The 21,620-nt window shown below is 34.3% G+C and overlaps 1 protein-coding gene across 12 annotated transcripts in view; it reads left to right on the forward strand.

Annotated features, from left to right (window-relative positions):
- The window catches only part of CDC42BPA (CDC42 binding protein kinase alpha), a 312,972-nt gene that overhangs the window by 57,020 nt on the left and 234,332 nt on the right, over window positions 1–21,620 (forward strand). For all 12 annotated transcript variants that reach the window (XM_046678634.1, XM_046678632.1, XM_046678638.1 and 9 more), the window contains exon 2: window positions 3,837–3,928. In XM_046678634.1, coding sequence (XP_046534590.1) covers window positions 3,837–3,928 — 92 coding nt within the window. The remainder of the gene's footprint in view (window positions 1–3,836; window positions 3,929–21,620) is intronic.

Below are 21,620 nucleotides of genomic sequence, written 5' to 3' on the forward strand. Positions count from 1 at the left end.
TGAGTTTGTTTCTTCTTTTGTATCTGTCAATTTGGCGTTACATATTTTGAGGGTATGTTATTGGGAGTGTATATGTCTGGAATCATTTTCCGTGGTTAGTTCAACTTTTTTTTTAAAAAATTATTATGTATGGCTACTTTTTATCTCTATTCTATGAATGCCTTTCTCCCTAATATCTCTTTTGTCTTATAGCGATATGGCTATTTTAGATTTTTTTTTTTGTTTGGGGGAAGGTTAATATTAGCCTCTGTCTTCTTTTTCTGAAATTTTATGTAAAATCAGGTAAGAATCTACTTAAACAGAAAGAAAAAACTCCATAGAACTTTAGAAACGATCAATAAATCTAAATATTGTGTTTTTGTAAAAATAGTTGTAAAATATGCAAACTTTTAACAATGCTGACAAGGAAAAAGAATGAAAATAGACCCAAATATACAATATTAGCAACCAAAAAGGGATCAAACCTATCCATATAGTAGAGTTTTAAAAACAAAAGTATATTATAGGTCACCTTATTTCAGTGAGTTTGAAAATTTTAATGCAGTGTATAAATTCATAAAAAATATAATTAACAGTTGTCATAGGTAGAAATAGAAAACATGAACATGACAACAATATGAAAGAAATTAATTATCAAAAGTCCACTGAAAAGACACTTGTTAGATGTTTTCACTAGCAAGTTTTACCCTACCTTATACTTGTAGTCTTCTCTATTGTCTTCTAAAAGGTTTGTAGTTTTGTTTTTCACATCGAGATCTTTAAACAATCTGGAATAATTTTGTTTTAGAGAATAGAAAAGGAGAGAAAGCTCTTCAACACATTTAATGAGTTTGGTTTATCATTGGTACCAAACCAGATGAAGATAGTACAGAAAAAAGATAAGTATAGACCAACATTGTTTATGAACACAGTTGTAAAATTCTTAAAATAAAGCAAAGAAATTTCACGTGTGTATTAAAAAATATATCACAACCAAATAAGGCTTATTTCAAAGTATACAAAGATGATTGAACGTTTAAAATCTTGTTAATATGCCATGTTATGAGAATGAAAAAGAAAAAACTAAATCTGCTCCATAGAGATTGTAGTCATGTGTGAGTCCTACCATCTATGTATGAGAATACCTATTATTCACACTCCTGTAAACATTTAGTGGTTTCAACTTTTATATTTATGGCCCATTTGGTTGGTAAATAATGGAATATTTCTATAAGTTTATTTGCAATTCTTTGATTTCTTGTAATGTGAGAATAATTTCCTGTTTATTAGCCATTTGTATTCAACCACACTGAAAGTTTTAAACAGGAGAGTAACACATTGTATAATTTGTTTACTTGAGGACAGGGACTATTTGATTCATCTTTGTACCTCTAGCATCTTGTAAAACTGCTTGGCATAGTGGGTATTCAAAGATACTTCTTGAGTGAATTGAATAAATGATTAGTAAAGTATAAGCCATCTGAAGAAATTTGTGACTTAACTTATTTTTGAATGCCTGAAAATAGAATAATTTTGCAATGACCAAGAAATGGAACTTTTACTAGCAGGTTCCAGGGAGTAAAGAATGGACAGGGTTATTCTTTTAATTTATGTTGATGACACAGGCTCCTAAGACTTGAATAACCGACAAAATCTTTAATCCTAATTATGTATGATTTTACAGTACTCATTTTTTTGGTGCTTTCAGGGTCTATGCTACTGCATAGAAATATATTATTTATTTTTGACATACCATCATCCTTTGTATCTTTGCTAAAAGGTAGTTTAAACAACCATTTGCTTACCTGAATTGTATTTCAGTTACTTTAGTTTTAAAAAAAGTTTCTTTTCCTGTTTTGCAATAGTGTTTCAGAGGATTGAAATATCTAGATTTCTGACCTTTTTTAGAAATGTAGGATGTTACCTAGAGGAAGGTATACATAGAGTTATTCTTTATGAATTGAAGTGAATTACAAATCACTGAATTGTCTGTGATGAAATGCTGTTTTTGCGTTTAGGGTCAGTAATGAGACAAAAATACAGTGCACATACTTTATTTGGGTGTCAGGTTATGTATTTGGAAGCCTTGAGAGAGGGGGAATGTAAAGTGGAGTAGAAGATATACCTAAAGAACTGCCGAGTGTTATGTTGTAGGCTATTTTTGCGATGTTTTCCAGCTGTAGCTGGCAACTAGATCAGCACTAGTCTCATGTTGGCTGACTCTGCATCTTATTTTTAATTCATGTATTCTGTACCTACTCTTCTCAACCAAGTATTCCTGACATTCTGGCATAGAAGCTGGAGAAGGCAGGGATGCTAGTCTCAGATGAGTGCCCTATTCCTTGTGGTTCCCTTACATTCTCCCTACCCCTTTGTAAATAGTCTATTTGTAAGTAAACTTTCTTCAAATTAGGAAAATTTGTTTTCTTTTGGGACCCTGACTGATACACAGTGTCCTTGGTCTCACTGTTTGTCCTGTCCAGTTTGTTCAAAACCACGATACCTTGGTCATTTTATCAAAGTATTCACCTCCATGGCAGCCATGGTTGTACATGGTTGTACTTTCTCTCTCACAGTATGAGATCCTTCATACTTTCATTCGAATCTGATCTCTTTCTTTGGTCGTCTTCTCTGTTGTGTGAATTCCAAACAGAGGTTTGATATCTATTTCCTTTCCTTACAATCTAAAACACCAATGCAGAAATCTCTAGTAGACTGGGCTATGCAATGTGGAATACCCCTCTTTTCTAAACCAGTTCGGGCTAAGTACCTTCAGACCAGGGTAAGTTGTAAGGCCTGCTGTGTCTGATTCACTCTCCTAATGCTCAAATACGTATCTTTGATCTTGTCACACTTTGGCTCCATGGAAGGAAGGAGAAGAGAGCCATATTCATATATAATGACCTTTTAATAATATTAACTCTTTTTTGTGTGAAGATAAAGAGGGACATGAGGGGAGGAAAGGAGACATGTCTAAATTTCTCTTAGAGGCAGCAGAACATATAATTGACTTTCTAATCTTTTAAAAGATATCAGTTTATCTCATATAATTAATAGGATAATGTCTGAATCCTTGCATGGCATTCAATGTCTACACTGCAAACCCAGACAAAATAACAGAATTCTACTTAGTCTTCACAGTTCAGTTCCTGTGTTACTTCCTCTGTGAAGCATTGGTGTTCATGTAAAATAATTAGTGTTCCATTCTCACCGATCCTGAAGCACTTTATATTTACCTCTGTTAGAAGCTTTATTACATTGTTATTTCATGTGTGCATACTGTTTGTCATTCCTGAAGACTGAGAACTTCTTGAAGGAAGGTACCATATTGTACTCACATTTGTTTTAAACTCCGGTGATTGCCACCATGCTTTGTATAGTGTAGACTCTTGCTGAAGGCATGTTGAAACGATAAATGAATGAATGAATGTGAAAGAAATGTTAATTTACTTGGTGGGAATTGCTGAAGGTCTCTTTGGTGCCATAAAATTAGCTTTTACTTCTTGGACCTTTGTGTTAAAGTAGATATTTCACATTGAGAGTTAAAATACACAGAATGTTTAATATGAGAATAAACTGGTCTCATTTGTTATTTTGCATTTCATATGTTATTTGGTGTTTAAAAATGTTTCTTCACCAAAAATGTAATTCATATATAAGAAGGAAAGGAAATATATTGTTTTCCTTTGGAAATTAAATCTATTTCTTCTCAATATAGTTTGATTAGATATTAAGTATTTTGGGCCTAATTGTTAGTCATAATTTGCATTTTTATTAAGTAAGAAATACCTTTATTTATATCTTAATTTACATGACATTTCCTTAAGAAAGTAAGTGATGTTGTTCTTTTGTTTCAGCTAAACCATTTACTTCTAAAGTGAAACAGATGCGATTACACAGAGAAGACTTTGAAATATTAAAGGTGATTGGTCGAGGAGCTTTTGGAGAGGTAAGAGAGAAAGATTTTATATGAGGTCTCCTAATTGTTTTGGAAGTTACTTTATACAGTCAATGAGAGAATTTAACTGAAATATTTACTTGCTCTTGTAATTGATATGATTGATCAGAAAATATATTAAAGTTTTGAATGAAATATTTCTACATGGAATTTTTTTCCAAGGTATTTCTGTTTTTCATATGTCAAGGTGAGTTTGAGTATGTTTCTGGACTCTCTTTCTGTTCCGTTGGTCTGTTTGTCTCTCTTTGTGTCAATACCACACAGTCTTAAATTACTCTACACTGAGACGTCTTGTGTGTATGCACTCCAACTTCCTCCCTCTCCTCCTCTGTTCTTGGCCCTTTATATTTTCATATAATTTTGGAATCACTGTTTCAATTTCTACTTATCTTAAAACCCCACACATCTGCTGGAATTCTGATTAGGAGTACACTGAAACTAGAGATCAATTTGTAAATAATTGACATCTTAACAATATTGAGTTAGCCAATCCGTAAACGTGGTATATTCTTCCATTCATTTAGGTCTTTATAAATTTATCCCGCTAATATTTTGGTAGTTTTCATTCAGTAGAGAGGACTTCTACATCTTTCAGTGGATTTATTCCTAGGTATGTGATATTCTTCATGTAATTTAAATTTTATGTAACTTTATATCTTTATGTATGTATTTTAACTTTATGTAATTTTAATTAGAATAACATAAAGAATTGAACATAAAGAATACCCATAATGTCAGATTTTCATTGTTGTTTTGCTCAAAATACAATGTGATTTTAAATTTCCATAATTTTTTTTATCTACGAGTTTAGACGTTTTTTGGTCAATTTCTAAATATTTGGGGAGTTTTTAAGTTATATTTCTGTATATATTTAAGTTATATTTCTGTATATAATGTAATTTCAGAGCAATCAGAGAACATACACTGTGTGATTTCACTACTTTGAAATGTGCTATGCAGTGTTCTATAATATCAATTAGGTCAAATTTATTAATCTTGTTTAAGTCTTTCACATCCTTACTTTCTTGTTTTCTCTGCTTGATGTATCATTTCCTGAGAGAGGATTTATATCTTTTTTATTTTATTTCTTTCAGTTTTCACTGTTAACAAATATTGAGTTATTATATCTAACTGGTGACTGACTTTTATCGTAATGAAATAATCTCTAAGTAATACTTTTTAAGTTAAATTTAAAAAAATCTGATATTAATAGAATGATTCCAACTCTTTTTATTAGTATTTGTGTTAAATTTCTTATTCCATCCTTTTAGTTTCAACTTTCTATAACCTTATGGTATGTTTACTATTAAGTAGAATATAGTTAGTTTTTGTTTTTTAATACAGTTTGATAATCTCTTATCTTTTAATTGGAGTGTAGTCAGTTGACATTTAATGTAATTACACTACTTATTACTGTTTGTTTTCTATTTGTCTTGCCCATTCTGTATTATATTTCTCTCAATTCTTGGGTTAATGGAGTATTTTAAATCATTCTTTCTCCCTTCTGTTAATTTCTTAGTTTTACCTAGAGATTGGTTTTATTGGTGCCCCTAGACATTACCACATGTATCCTTGGTAAATTTGTGTTTTGCCAGTTCCCAGTCACCCGATTTCTACCTTTTTTTGTCATTGCTGTCATGTCTTTTAGTTCTACATATGTTTGAAACCCCAAAAGATAGGATTATGCTGCCTCTAGTCACTTAGATTTACCCATGTATTTAGACTTTCTCTTCTCTTCATGCTCACATACTTCTTTATAGTCACATACTTCCCTTTGATATCATTTTCCTTTTGACTAAAAAATTCCCTTTAGTATCTGCTAACATCGGGTCTGCTGATTATAAATTATCTTCTTTTATTTGTCTGAAAAAATATGTATTTTAAGGTTTTAACACTTTAAAAAATTGAGTAATATACATGCATAGCTCAGTGGACTTTTACATTTGCGTGGACTTGTAGAACCATTATGCAGATCCAGATAGGCTCCCATTGCCCCCTCTGTGTGAATAGCCACCTCCTCATTAAACATGTGTTCTGACTTCTAGCACCATAGATTTATTTTGCCTGTTTTTGAATTCTATATTAATGGGATCATATAATATATACTCTTTTGTTTCTGTTTTCTTTTGCTCAACATTGTGCTTGTGTGATTCGTCTTTGTTTTTTATTGGTTCATAGTATTCCTTTGTATGAATATCCCACATGTTATTTTTCCATACTAATGTTGGTGTGTATTCAAGTTGTTTATGGTTTTGGGTCATTGCTGCTAAAGTTGTTATGAACATTCTTGTACATGTCTTTTGAGAGATAGAAGCACTCATTTGTGTTTGATATAAATTTAGGTGTGGAATTGCTGGGTCATGGGGTAGGCATATTTAGCTTTAGTAGATAGTGCCAAATAATTTCCCAGGTGGTTACCAATTTATACTCCCACCAACAGTGTATGAAGGTCCCAGTTGCTTCACAACCCCACCAACACTTGGCTCATTTTTTTAAAACTTTCACCATTTTTTTGGAGGATGAATAGTGGTATTGAATTGTGATTTCATTTTACGTTTCCTGGTAACTCTTAAAGTTGAGCTCCTTTTTATATCACTTCTCGTAACTTGAATATCCTTTTTCATGAAGTAAACATTTTGGGGTTGGGGGAATGAGAGTGGGTGGGTAGTTTGTCTAACTTATTGGTATATTCTCAATACAATTTGTTTGTTGAAGAAACGTGTGTCTGTGTGTATTAAATATCTCTTCCTTTCTGTAGCTTGGTTTTTTGCACTCTGTGTAGTTCTTTTATTGAAGAGAAGTTCTTAGTTTTAGTGAAGTCTAATTAATTAAACTTTTCTTTATCACTAGTACTTTTTGTGTTCCTTTAAAGAAATTTTTTCTAACCCCAAGGTCATGAAGCTATTTCCTATGTTAACTTCTATAATCTTTAAAAAAAATCTTTTACATTTAGGTCTGTGATCTATCTGGTATTGATTATTTTGTGTTTTATGAGGTACAGGCCAAGGTTCATTTTATTCTTTGTGGATTTCTTAGCATCATTTATTATAAAGACTGCCTTTACAACACCTGATTGCAAAGGAACTTTTGTTGTAAATCAGGTGACCCTATATGTCTTACTCTTATTTTTATTATTAGATTTTGTGTGTGTGAGAGGAAGATTGGCCCTGAGCTAACATATGTTGCCGATCTTCCTCTCTTTGCTTGAGGAAGATTGTCACTGAGCTAACATCTGTGCCAATCTTCCTGTTTTATGTGGGATGCCACCACAGTGTGGCTTGATGAGCAGTGCTAGGTCCACGCCTGAGATTTGAACCAGCGAAACCCAGGCCACTGAAGTGGAGTGCACGAACTTAACCACTATGCCACTGGGTGGGCCCTACTTTTATTAATTTTTTAATAGTTTTCAAGGTAGAAGTCTTGTTCATCTTTCATTAGTTATGGGTCTTTGACGTTTGTTGTTGAGCTTATAAATGATATTTTTAGAATTCTATTTTCTAATTTTGTTGCTAGAATAGAAATAGTTGATTTTTGTATGTTGATCTTGTATTTAAGGACCTTGATATATTAACATTACTTATAGTATATATATAATTTTTTTATTGAGGTAATATTGATTTATAACATTATATTAATTTTTTTGAGTTTTTCATGTACCCAATCAAATAATGACAGCTTTTTTCTTTCTTTCCAGTCTTTATGCCTTTTATTTCTTTTTCCTGTATTGTTGCAATAAAGAGAATCTTCCATAAAGTCTTGCATTTAAGTACTGAAGTGGAATTTTTGTCTGGTTTGTGATTTCAGGAGGATGTGTTCAGTATTTTACTGCTGAGTATGAAGTTTGCCACAGCTTTTTTGTTTTTTTAAATTGTTATTCTTTTTTAAGTTAAGGAAGTTTTTCTTCTAGTCTTTTGAGAGTTTTTATCATACATAGGAGTTAACTTTATCAAAAGCTTTTTCTTTATCTATTTTGATGATATGATTTAACTTCTATATTTGGTTAATGTGGGAATTGATTAATTTTTAAATATACCAATATTGCATTACTACGTAAATCTAATTATTCTTGATATATCTTTTTAATATATAGTTGTTTGATTTGCTGATATTTTGTTTAGCATTTTTTTGTTTATCTGCTTGAGAAAGATTGGCCTTTAATTTATCTACCTTATAATTGTCTTATATTTTGGAATGATATGCTTAGCTCAGAAGACAATTTGAGAAGTTCCTGCTGTCTCAATTTTCTGAAAGAGTTTATGTAGGATTGGTATTATTTCTTTAAATGTCTGGAAGAATTCAGTAGTGAAGCCATCTAGACTAGAACTGCAATTTTTGTTGTTGTTGTTTGTTTACATCTTTTGAGGTAAATTTTATATATGTAGAAATATGCTAATTGTATATGTACAGTTCCATGAGTTTTGACAAATGGATTCACCCTTCTCGAAATAAAGGACGTTTTCATCACCCTGGGAATTTCCCCTCCCTGTTGGTTCTTCATAACTTTCATCAATGGCAACCACTGTTCTCAATTTTAACTGTGGAGTAGTTTTGGCTGTCTGAAAATTTTTTTTTTTTTTTTTTTAAAGATTTTATTTTTTTTCCTTTTTCTCCCCAAAGCCCCCCGGTACATAGCTGTGTATTCTTCATTGTGGGTTCTTCTAGTTGTGGCATGTGGGACGCTGCCTCAGCATGGTCTGACGAGCAGTGCCATGTCCGCGCCCAGGATTCGAACTAACGAAACACTGGGCCGCCTGCAGCGGAGCGCGCGAACTTAACCACTCGGCCACGGGGCCAGCCCCTGAAAATTTCATATAAGTAGAATCATACTATATGTATTCTTTTATGTCCATCTTCTTTTGCGCAGAATAATGTTTGTGAAATCCATCCTTGTGATCAAATGTATTAATACTTTTTTATTGCTGAGTAGTATACTATTTTACTAATATACCACAATTTATCCTTCTTCTGTTGATGAACATTAGGGTTGTTTGTAGTCTTTTGGCTATTAGGAGTGAAGCTGATACAAATATTTTTATACAAGTTTTTATGGAAATCTGTTTTTGTTTTCCTTGGATACATATCTAGGAGTAGAACTGCTACTTTAAATGGTAGGTACATGTTTAAATTTAAAAGAAACTGACACACTTTTTCCAGTGGGGTTGGAATTCCTACTAGTTCCGTGTTCTCACCAAAACTTTTTGTTAGTCTTTTCAATTTTAGCCATTCTACTGGGTGTATAATAGTATCTCATGGTGTTAAATTGCATTAATTGGATTTGGGTTACATATCAACATAATGATAAGTTTTTGTGTGCTTATTCACCATTCTTATATCTTCCTTTGTGAAGTATGTGTTCAGATATTTTGCTTATTTAAAAAAATTGGGATATTTGTGTTTTTATCATTGAGTGGTGGGAGTTCTTTATATTTTATATTTTTAAATTTCCTTTGTCAGATATATGTTTTGTCAATATTTTCTCACAGTCTGCATGCTTGTTAATTTTCTCAAAAATGTCTTTTGAGAAGCAGAAGTTTTAAGTTTTGATGGTATAATTTTATCAATTTTTTTCTCTTATGGTTATTATTTTCTGTGTTCTTTCTAAGAAATCCTTGTTTATATCCAAGTCTCAAAGATATTCACCTATGTTTTTTTCTAAAAACTTTATAGTTTTAGCTCTTATGTTTAGGTTGGTGATCCGTTCCTAATTAATACATGCAGAATGTGAGCTAGGGATTGAGGTCCACTTTTTTGTGTGTGGATATCCAGTTGTTTCAGCACCATTTGCTGAAAAGGCTGTTTTCCTGTTGAATTATTTCAGCATCTTTGTAAAAAGAAATCAGTTGACCACATAAGTTTGGATTTATTGCTGCTCTTTCTCTTGTCTTTCATTGATGTCTTTGTCTATCTGTATGCCAATGTCATACTAGACTTCTGTACCTTTATCTGATAAAGTTGAGAGTATGTAGTGAAGTCTGAGTGTAAGTCCTCTTACATTGTTCTTTTTCAAAATTATTTTAGTCTTCTAGGACTTTTGCATTATTGGATAAATTTCAGAATCAGCATGTCAGTTTCCTTAAAAGCCTACTGCTATTGAAATTGAGTTTACATTCAATTTATAGATCAATTTTGGGAGGCTTGACATCTTAACAATGTTGAATCTACTCGTTAGTCCGTGAACAAGGTATTTCTCTTTGTTTTTTAAGATCTATTTTAATTTTTCTTGAGTGTTTTGTAATTGTAGTGTACAAGTCTTGTTCATATTTTGTTAAATATTTATTTGTTAAATTTGTTCCTGAGTATTTTTTGTCTTTTGATGCTATGGTAAATGATATTAAAGTTTTTTTATAGGCAAGTAGTATGCTGCTAATATGTAGATACACCATTGATTTTTGTATTTTTTATTTCCTAAATTCATTTATTATTTTAAAAATAGTTCATAGTTGTTTTGGTTACTTTCTTAGTTTTTCTATGTAAGCAGTCATATTGTCTGAGAATAGGAACAGTTTCCTTTTCATTTTCCAGACTTTATACCTTCTATTTCTTTTCTTTTTTTGGGGGGGGTGAGGAAGATTGGCCCTGAGCTAATATCTGTTGCCAATCTTCCTCTTTTTGCTTGAGGAAGATTGTTGCTGAGCTAACATCTATGCCAGTCTTCCTCTATTTTGTATGTGGGACACTGCCACAGCATGGCTTTATGAGCATTGTGTAGGTCCATCCCCCGGATCCAAACCTGTGAACCCCAGGCCACCAAAGTGGAGCATGCAAACTTAACCACTACACCACTGGGCCGGCCCCTATACCTTCCATTTCTTTATCTTGACTTATATTGCAGTAGTTTGGACCTCTAGTACAGTGTTGAATAGGTGTCATGAGGTAGACATCCTTATGTTATTCCTAAACTTACGGTGAAAGGATTCATTGTTTCACTATTAAGTATGATGTTAATCGTAGGTGTTTTAGTAGGTGCCTTGATTTTACTATTACTAGTTTGCTGAGAATTTTTAAAATTGAATTATTAATGGGTATGAAATTTTGTCATAGGCTTTTTCTGCATCTGTTGAAGTAATTGTGTAGATTTGCTCTTTTATTTTGTTAATATGGTAGGTTACTTTGGTCGACTTTTTTTAAATAGATTTATTTTTTAGAGCAGTTTTAGGTTCATAGCAAAATTAAGTGGAAAATACAGAGAGTTCCCATATACTCCCCACCTGTGCACGTGGGCAGCTTCTCCTGCTATGGACATACCCCACCACAGTGATGCATTTGTTCAATCCATGAATCCAGATGTCTCATTATCACCCAAAGTCTGTGGTTACATTAGGGTTCACTTTTGGTGTTGTACATTGTGTGGATTTGGACAAATATATAATGACACATATCCACCATTATAGTATCATACATAATAGTTTCACTGCCTTAAAAATCCTGTGTTCTGCCTCTTCATCCCTCTCTTTTCCCAACCTCTCACTACCACTGATCTTTTCAGTCTCCGTAGTTTTGCCTTTTCAGAATATCATATAGTTGGAATCATACAGGATGTATTGTCTTTTCAGATTGGTGTCTTCCATGTAGTAATATGCCTTTACGTTTCCTTCACGTCTTTTCATGTCTTGATAGGTGTTTCTTTCGAGTGCTGAATAGTATTCCATTGTCTGAATGTGCCACTGTTTATTTATCCTTTTACGTACTGAAGGACATCTTGATTGCTTCCAAGTTTTGGCAATTATGAATAAGGCTACTATAAACATCTGTATGCAGATTGTTGTGTGGACATAAATTTTCAATTCATTTGAATACATACCAAGGAGCATGATTGCTGGATCCTACACTAAGAGTACTGTTTAAGTTTTGTGAGAAACTGCCAAAGTGTCTTCCAAAGTGACTGTACCATTTTGTACTCCCACCAGCAATGAATGAGAGTTCTTATTGCTCCATGTCCTTATCAGCATTTGGAGTTGTAGGTATTTTGAATTTTGGCCATTCTAATAAGTAGTGGTATCTCATGGTTCTTTTAACTTGCAATTCCCGAATGATAGATGATGTTGAGCATCTTTTCATGTGCTCATTTACCACCTGTATATCTTCTTTGGTGAGGTATCTGTTAAGATCTTTGGCCCATTTTTTAATGAGTGTTTGTTTTCTTACTTGTTGTTTTTTTTTATTGAGTTAATGATAGGTTACAATCTTGTGTGATTTCAGTTGTACATTAATGTTTGTCATTCATGTTGTAGGTGCACCATTTCACCCTTTGTGCCCACCCCCCACCCCACCTTTCCCCTGGTAGCCACTAATCTGTTCTCTTTGTCCACATTTTTAAATTCCTCATATGAGTGGAGTCATACACAGATTATCCTTCTCTAACTGGCTTATTTCACTTAACATAATTCCCTCAAGGTCCATCCATGTTGCAAATGGGATGATTTTGTTCTGTTTTGCAGCTGAGTAGTATTCCATTGTATATATGTACCACAACTTCTTTATCCAATCATCGGTTGATGGGCACTTAGGTTGCTTCCATGTCTTGGCTATTGTAAATAATGCTGCAATGAACATTGGGGTGCATAGGACTTTTGGAATTGTTGACTTCAAGCTCTTTGGATAAATACCGAGTAGTGGCATGGCTGGATCGTATCGTAGTTCTATTTTTAATTTTTTGAGGAATCTCCATACTGTTTTCCATAGTGGCTGCACCAGTTTGTATTCCCACCAGCAGTGTATGAGGGTTCCATTCTCTCCACAACCTCTCCAACATTTGTTACTATTAGATTTAGATATTTTTGTCATTCTAATGGGTGTAAGGTGATATCTTAGTGTAGTTTTGATTTGCATTTCCCTGATGATCAGCGATGATGAGCATCTTTTCATGTGCCTATCAGCTATCCGTATATCTGCTTTGGAGAAATGTCTGTTCATGTCTCCAGCCCATTTTTTGATCAGGTTGTTTGATTTTTTGTTGTTGAGTTGTAAGAGTTCTTTATATATTATGGATATTAAGCCTTTGTCAGATATATGACTTGCAAATATTTTTTCCCAGTTAGTGGGTTGTTTTTTTGTTTCAATCCTGTTTTCATTTGCCTTGAAGAAGCTCTTTAGTCTGATGAAGTCCCATTTGCTTATTCTTTCTGTTGTTTCCCTTCTCTGAGAAGACATGGTGTTTGAAAAGGTCCTTTTAATACTGATGTCAAAAAGCATACTGCCTACGTTTTCTTCCAGAAGCCTTATAGTTTCAGGTCTCACCTTTAGGCCTTTGATCCATTTTGAGTTTATTTTGGTGAATGGTGAAAAAGAATGGTCAATTTTCATTCTTTTACATATGGCTTTTCAGTTTTCCCAGCACCATTTGTTGAAAAGACTTTCTTTTCTCCATTGTATGCACTCAGCTCCTTTGTCAAAGATAAGCTGTCCATAGATGTGTGGTCTTATTTCTGGGCTTTCAATTCTGTTCCATTGATCTGTGCACCTGTTTTTGTACCAGTACCGTGCTGTTTTGATTACTGTAGCTTTGTAGTATGTTTTGAAGTCAGGGATTGTGATGCCTCCCGTTTTGTTCTTTTTTCTCAGGATTGCTTTAGCAATTCGGGGTCTTTTGTTGCCCCATATAAATTTTAGGATTCTTTGTTCTAATTCTGTAAAGAATGTCATTGGGATTCTGATTGGGATAGCATTGAATCTGTAGATTGCTTTAGGTAGAACGGACATTTTAACTATGTTTATTCTTCCAATCCATGTACATGGAATGTCTTTCCATCTCCTTATGTCGTCATCCAATTCTCTCAGAAAGGCCTTGTAATTTTCATTATATAGGTCCTTCACTTCCTTAGTTAAATTTACCCTGAGGTATTTTATTCTTTTTGTTGCGATTGTGAATGGTATTGTGTTCTTGAGTTCTTTTTCTGTTAGTTTGTTACTGGAATATAGAAATGCTACTGATTTATGCAAATTGATTTTATACCCTGCAACTTTGCTGTAGTTGTTGATTACTTCTAAGAGTTTTCCAATGGATTCTTTGGGATTTTCTCTATATAAGATCATGTCGTCTGCAAACAGCAAGAGTTTCACTTATTCCCTCCCTATTTGGATTCCTTTTATTCCTTTTTCTTACCTGATTGCTCTGGCCAGGACCTCCAGTACTATGTTAAATAGGAGTGGTGATAGAGGGCATCCTTGTCTCGTTCCTGTTTTCAGGGGGATGGCTTTCAGTTTTTGCCCATTGAGTATGATGTTGGCTATGGGTTTGTCCTATTATGGCCTTTATTATGTTGAGGTAGTTCCCTTCTATGCCCATTTTGTCAGAGTTTTTATCATAAATGGCTGTTGGAGCTTGTTAAATGCTTTCCCTGCATCTATTGAGATGATCATGTGGTTTTTACTCCTCAGTTGTTGATGTGGTGTATCACGTTGATTGATTTGCGGATGTTCCCTGTGTCCCTGGTATGAATCCCACCTGATCCTGATGTATGATTCTTTTCATGAATTGCTGAATTCTGGTGGCCAAAATTTTGTTTAGAATTTTTGCATCTATGTTCATCAGTGATATTGCCCTGTAGTTCTCTTTTTTCATAGTGTCCTTGTCAGGCTTTGGTATCAGCGTGATGTTGGCCTCATTGAATGTGTTAGGAAGTGTTCCATCCTCCCTAATTTTTTGAAGTAGCTTGTAAAGGATAGGTATTAAATCCTCTCTGAAAGTTTGGTAGAATTCCCCAGGGAAGCCATCTGGTCCTGGGGTTTTATTCTTTGGGATGTTTTTGATTGCTGTTTCAATCTATTTCCTTGTGATTGGTCTGTTCAGATTGTCTGCTTCTTCTTGAGTGAGCTTTGGGAGATTGTAGGAGTCCAAGAATTTATCCATTTCCTCTAGGTTATCCATTCTGTTAGCATAGAGTTTTTCGTAGTTTTCTCTTATAATCCCTTGTATTTCTGCAGAGTCTGTTGTTATTTCTCCTCTTTCATTTCTGATTTTGTTTATTTGAGCTTTCTCCCTTTTTTTCTTTGTAAGTCTGGCTAGGGGTTTGTCAATTTTATTTATCTTCTCAAAGAACCAGCTCTTTGCTTCATTGATCCTTTCTACCACCTTTTTCATTTGAATAGTATTTATTTCTGCTCTGGTTTTTATTATTTCTCTCCTTCTGCTGACTTTGGGCTTCATTTGTTCTTCTTTCTCTAGACTTCAGTTAGGTGTACTTTAAGATTGCTTATTTGGGATTTTTCTTGTTTGTTAAGATGTGCCTGTATTGAGATGAGTTTTCCTCTTAATACAGCTTTTGCTGTATCCCATATGAGTTGGTATGGCGTGTTATCATTTTCATTAGTTTCCAGGTACTTTTTACTTTCTTCTTTAATTTCTTCAATGATCCATTGCTTGTTCAGTAGCATATTGTTTAGTCTCCACATCTTTGTGCCTTTCTCAGCTTTTTTCTTGTAATTCATTTCTAGCCTTATAGCACTATGATCTGAGAAGATGCTTGTTATTATTTCAATTTTTTTAAATTTGTAGAGGCTTGCCTTGTTTCCCAACATATGGTCTATCCTTGAGAATGTTCCATGTGCACTTGAGAAGAATGTGTACTCTGCTTTTTTAGGATGAAGTGATCTATGTATGTCTATTAAGTCCAATTGTTTTAGTTTTTTGGTTAGCTCCACTATTTCTTTGTTGCTTTTCTGTCTGGATGATCTGTCCATTGATGTGAGTGGGGTGTTGAGGTCCCCTACTATTATTGTGTTGTTTTTAACATCTTCCTTTAGGTCTGTTAATAGTTGCTTTATGAACCTTGGTGCTCCTATGTTGAGTGCATAGATATTTATAAGCGTTATTTCTTCTTGATGAAGTGTCCCTTTGATCATTATATATTGTCCCTGTGTGTCTCTCTTTACCTGTCTTATTTTGAAATCCACTTTGTGTGATATAAGAATTGCAACACCTGCCTTTTTTTCCTTGCTATTAGCTGGGAGTATTGTCCTCCACCCGTTCACTCTGAGCCTGTGTTTGTCCTTGGGGCTGAGGTGTGTTTCCTGGAGGCAACAAATTGTTGGATCTTGTTCTTTAATCCATTTAGCCACTCTGTGTCTTTTTATTGGAGAGTTCAGTCCGTTTACTTTGAGAGTGATTATTGATGCATGTGGACTTAAAGCTGTCAATCTGTTGCTCATTATCTGGCTTTCCTGCTTTTCTCTTCCTGTGTGCTTTATCCTCCCCATTTGATACTGCAATTTCTTATGCTGGGTTTCTTAGATTTTTGCTTATTTATGTTTTGTGGCTCTGTTCTGTTGTTTAGTTTAGTGTCTACCCTGAAGTTTGTATTTAGAATCTCGTGTATAATATAGTCTATTCTCTGGTGGTCTCTTACTTACTTGGCCTAGACTAATTTAGTCCCTTTGCTCTTCCCCTCCTAAATTATTATTTTCACTTCTTGTTCCAACTTGAGTTATGAGTTTGTAGTTAGAGTGATAAGATCATCTTTGCTTTGGTTGTTTCCTTCCCTTTATCCTAATGCTATAGTTGAATATTTGCTATCCTATTCTGCTTCTATTTATCTGTCTCCCTATCTGTGGTTTGTGACCCGTTTCTCCCTTTTTTTCTTTTTTCAGGTATGAAAGCCTTCTTGAGGATTTCTTGTAGTGGAGGACTTTTGGTTACAAATTCCTTTAACTTTTGTTTGTCTGGAAAAGATTTAATTTCTCCCTCATATCTGAAGGATATTCTTGCTGGATAGAGTATTCTTGGCTGAAGATTTTTATCTTTTAAAGCTTTGAATATGTCACTCCATTCTCTCCTAGCTTGTAAAGTTTCTGCAGAGAAATCTGCTGAAAGTCTGACAGGAGCTCCCTTGTAGGTAATTCTCTTTTGTCTTGCAGCCCTGAGTATTCTTTCTTTGTCATTCATTTTTGCCATTTGTACTACTATATGCCTTGCAGTAGGTCTTTTTACATTGACAAATCTAGGAGATCTGAAATCTTCCTCTACACACATTTCTCCCCCAGTCCCTAGATTTGGGAAGTTCTCTTCTATAATTTCATTAAGCACACTTTCTGCTCCATTTTCCTTTTCTACGTTCTTGGGAATTCCTATGAGCCTTAAATTCTTTCTCCTCATTGAATCTGCTCTCTCTCTAATACTTTCCTCATTCCTTTTAATCCTTAGTTCTCTTTCTTCCTCTGTCTGGAGCCATTCAGCCTGTCTATCTTCGATTATGCTAATTTGCTCCTCTGTGGAGTCTACCCGGGCATTCAGGGAATCCGTATTCTGTTTTATCTGGTCCATTGTGTTTTTCATCTCTAGTAATTCTGTTTGATTCTTCTTTATGATTTCAATCTCTTTTGTGAAGTAACTCCAGAACTCGGCTTGTTTCTCTATCTTTCTCTCTACCTCATTGAGTTTTTTGATTATAGCTGCTCTGAACTCATTTTCATTTAGTTTACCTAATTCCAAGTCCTCAGGACTTAATTCTGTGTTTTTATTGTTTTCCTTCTGGTCTGGGGCTTTTATAAATTGCTGGATTGTAGAGGAGTGGTTTTTTTCGCATGGTGGTAGAATTCGGTTGCTCTTACAGCCTGTCGCCACTAGATGGGGGTCGAGTGCTGCGCGTTGTGAGCTCTCCGCCTTCGGGCAAGATGGCGGCACCCAGTGTGCTTTGCCAGGGTGGGGGCAGGGGGCGGTTTCTCTGGCGCACGGATCTGGATTCGATCAGTTCTGTTCTCTGGTCTCCCGGGGCCCTGGGTTTATGGGGTCCCCACACACGGAAGCTTTCCCCCCTCAGCGGGTTTCCACTGTACGGGCGGCGGGAGTCCTAGACGATCCTCTGGTTGCGTGGCCCCTCTGCCGCTCCTTTCCGGACCCACGTGGCAATCCTGGTTTCTAGGGCAGGGAGTGATGTTCTCTCCTACCCCATTCCAGCTCCTCCAAGGTGGGCAACAGGGGCTCTGTCCTCTGTCTTTTGATACTGTAGGTCTCTTAGTCCTGGCATTAGGTTCATTAGCTGAAATTCAGGGTCTTTTTTTCAGTCCTTTGTTGTACTTTGGAGGGGAGAGAGTCCCAGGTCAGCTCACCCAGCCATTTTGCTCCACCTCCTCTCCATCTCTTACTTGTGTTTTAAGAGTTCTTTCTATATTTTTGATAACAGTCCTTTATCAGATGTCTTTTGCAAGTATTTTCTCCCAGGCTTGTCTTCTCATTCTCTTGACAGTGTCTTTCACAGAGCAGAAGTTTTTAATTTCAGTGGAGCCCAGCTTATCAGTTATTTTTTTCATGAATTATGCTTTTGGCATTGTATGATTGATTTTTCAAATATTAAACTTATGTCTGGGGTAAACTCCATTTTGTCATGGCTTACTATCCTTTTGATTCAGTTTCTTAATATTTTCTTAACTATTTTGATATCTATATTCATGGGGAATGTTGACCTATAAGGTTTTTTAATAATGCCTCTGTCAAATTTTGACTTTAGGATTATGCTGCCATTAGAAAATAAATTGGGACGTGCTTGTGACTTTTCGTTTTTTTTGAAAAATTTTGTGTATGTTTGGTATTTTTTTCCTTAATGTTTGATAGACTTATCAGTGAAACCATCTGGATTTAGATTTTTCTTTGTGGGGAATTTAATCCTAATAATTTAATTTCTTGATAGTTATTTAGATTTTCTATTTCATCTGTGTCAGTTTCAGTAAGTTCAGTTCAGTATGTTTTTCATAGAATTTGTCTATTTCATTTGTTTTCAAATGTAGTATATAAAGTTTACTATATCTTTTTAATTATTTTTTTGATGTCTGTGGAATATGAGGTGATATTCCCTCTTCCATTGCTGATATTTATGATTTATATTTTATTCCTCTTATTCTTGATCAATCATGTTAGAGGTTTTCTACTGTTATTAGTTATTAAAGAAAGCTACTTTGGGTTTGTGAATTGTCTATTTTTGCCTATTTTTAGCTTTAACATTTTTTTAAAGTTAAAAGGTTTTTTAATCTGTATTTCCTTCCTTCTACTTTCTTTTGATTTAATTTGCTCATCTTTTTCTACCTTCTCAAAGTGGAAACTTAAATCTTTGATTCATTCCAACTTAAGCACTAAAGCTATAAATTTCCCTCTGCATAGGATTAGTTGCATCCCACAGATTTCGATGTTATATATTCATTATCATTCATGTCAAAATACTATTTAACTTCCTCTTTGATATCTTCTTTGATTGATGAGTTATTAAGTGTATCATTTACTTTTAATAATTTCTGGGCTGTGTGAGTCAGTTTAGTGTTACTGACTTCTAATTTATCTTTGTCATGATCAGACATCATACTCTGCTTTTTCGTTACTCTTAAGGTTTATTGGAATTTGTTTTATGGTCAGAATATGATCTGTCTTTATGAATACTCCATGTGCACTTGAAAATCATTTTTATTCTACATTTATTGCTTGTAGTCTTTTGTAAATGTCAGGTCAAGATGGTTGGTGCTGTCATGATTTTCTCTTGTTTGCTGAGTGTTGTTTAGTTCTTTTGAGAGAGCAGTATTAAAGTTTTCAAATATAATTGTGAGTATACCTATTCCTCCTCCTGTAATTCTGTCACTGTTTATTTCATGCATTTTGAAGCTCTTAGTAGGGGCATATGCTTTTTCAATTTTTTTGTTTCCTGATTCATCAACGCCTGTATCATTATGGAATGCTTCCTTTTGTGTAAGGTAATATTCCTTGTCTTGTAGTCTAATTTGTCTCATGTTAATATAGGCAGCTTTCTTATGGGTTGAACCTTTTTCCTTTTGCATTTGTATTTAAAGTGAATCTCTTGTGGATGGCATACAGTTAGGTTTTGCATTTTTTATACATTCTGATAATCTCTGCACTTTAATTGGACTGTTTAGACCATGGGTCAAGAAACTTTTTGTGTAAAGTGCCAGAGAGTAAATATTTTAGATTTAGCAGTCCATATGATTTGTGTGCAACTACTCTATTCTGTTATTGTAGTGTGAAAGTAGCCCTAGACAATTTGTAAATGAATGGATTTGGCTGTGTTCAAATAAAACTTTATTTATAAAACAAGTGTTGGGCCGTATTTGACCTTAGCTCGTAGTTTGCTGAAGCCTGTTTTAGACCATTTATAAGTAATATAAATATAGTAGATTTAGGTATGTCATTTATTGTTTGTTTTGTGTTTGCCTCATTGTTCTTCTCTTCCTTTCTTCCTGCCTTGTTTTGAGTTATTTGAATATTATTTTAATGTTATCTTTTGATTTCTCTATTGACTCTTTTGTCAGAGATCTTTGCATTATTTTCTTAGTGGTTGCTCTTTAATGGGGATCTTATTTTCCCATCCCAAGAATTTAGCATCTTTTGAGAAGTGTCTCAACATTCTTATTCATCACAGAAACATCAGTGTCAGTTTTCTTTGTGCTGACAACTTTGTTGTCTTCATTCTTTCCGCCAGTGCGTAAACTAGAGGGTGATAGCAAATAAATTGCTGAGAATTATAGTCAAACAAAAGTGAATTGGAATGACTCAGAGACATACGTAATTTTGTCTAAATTAACGTCTGTGTTAGTTGGATATAAGAATTGGAAAGGAAGAGTTAGAGCTTCAGTTTGGAAGTATGATATTATTACATATATACCAAAAACCCAAGATAATAACTGGGTTATTGTAGTGTTGAATACTACACATTCAATAGTAAACTTTTGTATGTATAAACAGCCACAATTGGAGGATAATGGAAGATAAAAACACATTTACAATTGCCACATCATGAAAGTGTTAATTCTTTCTAAATTAATTAATAGATTAAAGAATTCCAGTACATATGCTAATTGTTAGACAGACTGATTCTAAAGTTTATATGGAAAAATAATTAAGAATCATCAGAAAAACTTTTAAAAAGTGAAGCAATAACAGACCCACTATATATTAAAACATGTTATAAAGCCTCAAGAAATAGCACATGAATAAGAAATCCAGAAATAGGCTTGAATACACATAGGAATTTAATATTTGCTAAAGGCAGCATCTTCAATTCATGTAGAAGAGATAGAATTTTTAATAAATGGTCTTGAGGGGCTGGCCCCGTGGCCGAGCGGTTAAGTTCGCGTGCTCCGCTGCAGGCGGCCCAGTGTTTCGTTGGTTCGAATCCTGGGCGCGGACATGACACTGCTCATCAAGCCACGCTGAGGCAGCGTCCCACATGCCACAGCTAGAAGGACCCACATCGAAGAATGTACAACTATGTACCGGGGGGCTTTGGGGAGAAAGGGGAAAAAATGAAATCTTTAAAAAATAAATAAATAAATAAATGGTCTTGAGATGACTGGATAGCCAATTGGAAAAGCCCATTTGTGGATCCACTTAAAATTCAGACCATATATCAGGACAAACTACAAATGGATAAAATATTCAAGTGTAAAAAATAAGACAAATGCAACACAAATATCCAACAACAGATTGAACAAATTATGGTATATCCACACAACGCAATGCTGTGCACCTGCAATAAAGAAAAGTTGACTGAACCACTGTGAAGAGATCTCCAGGATATATTGTAGAGTGAATAAAATAAGATGCAGGATAATACGTATAGTATGCTATCTTTTGTTAAAAAGAGGTAGAAATATTATGATTCATAGTTGTATTTTCATAAAGTAATGTTTTACAGGGATGGGAGGGGTGGGGTACATGTGGACAGGAGTCGGGGTGACACTTCTAAGTGGG

Source organism: Equus quagga, chromosome 12 (assembly GCF_021613505.1).
Source record: "Equus quagga isolate Etosha38 chromosome 12, UCLA_HA_Equagga_1.0, whole genome shotgun sequence".
Lineage (NCBI taxonomy): Eukaryota > Metazoa > Chordata > Mammalia > Perissodactyla > Equidae > Equus > Equus quagga.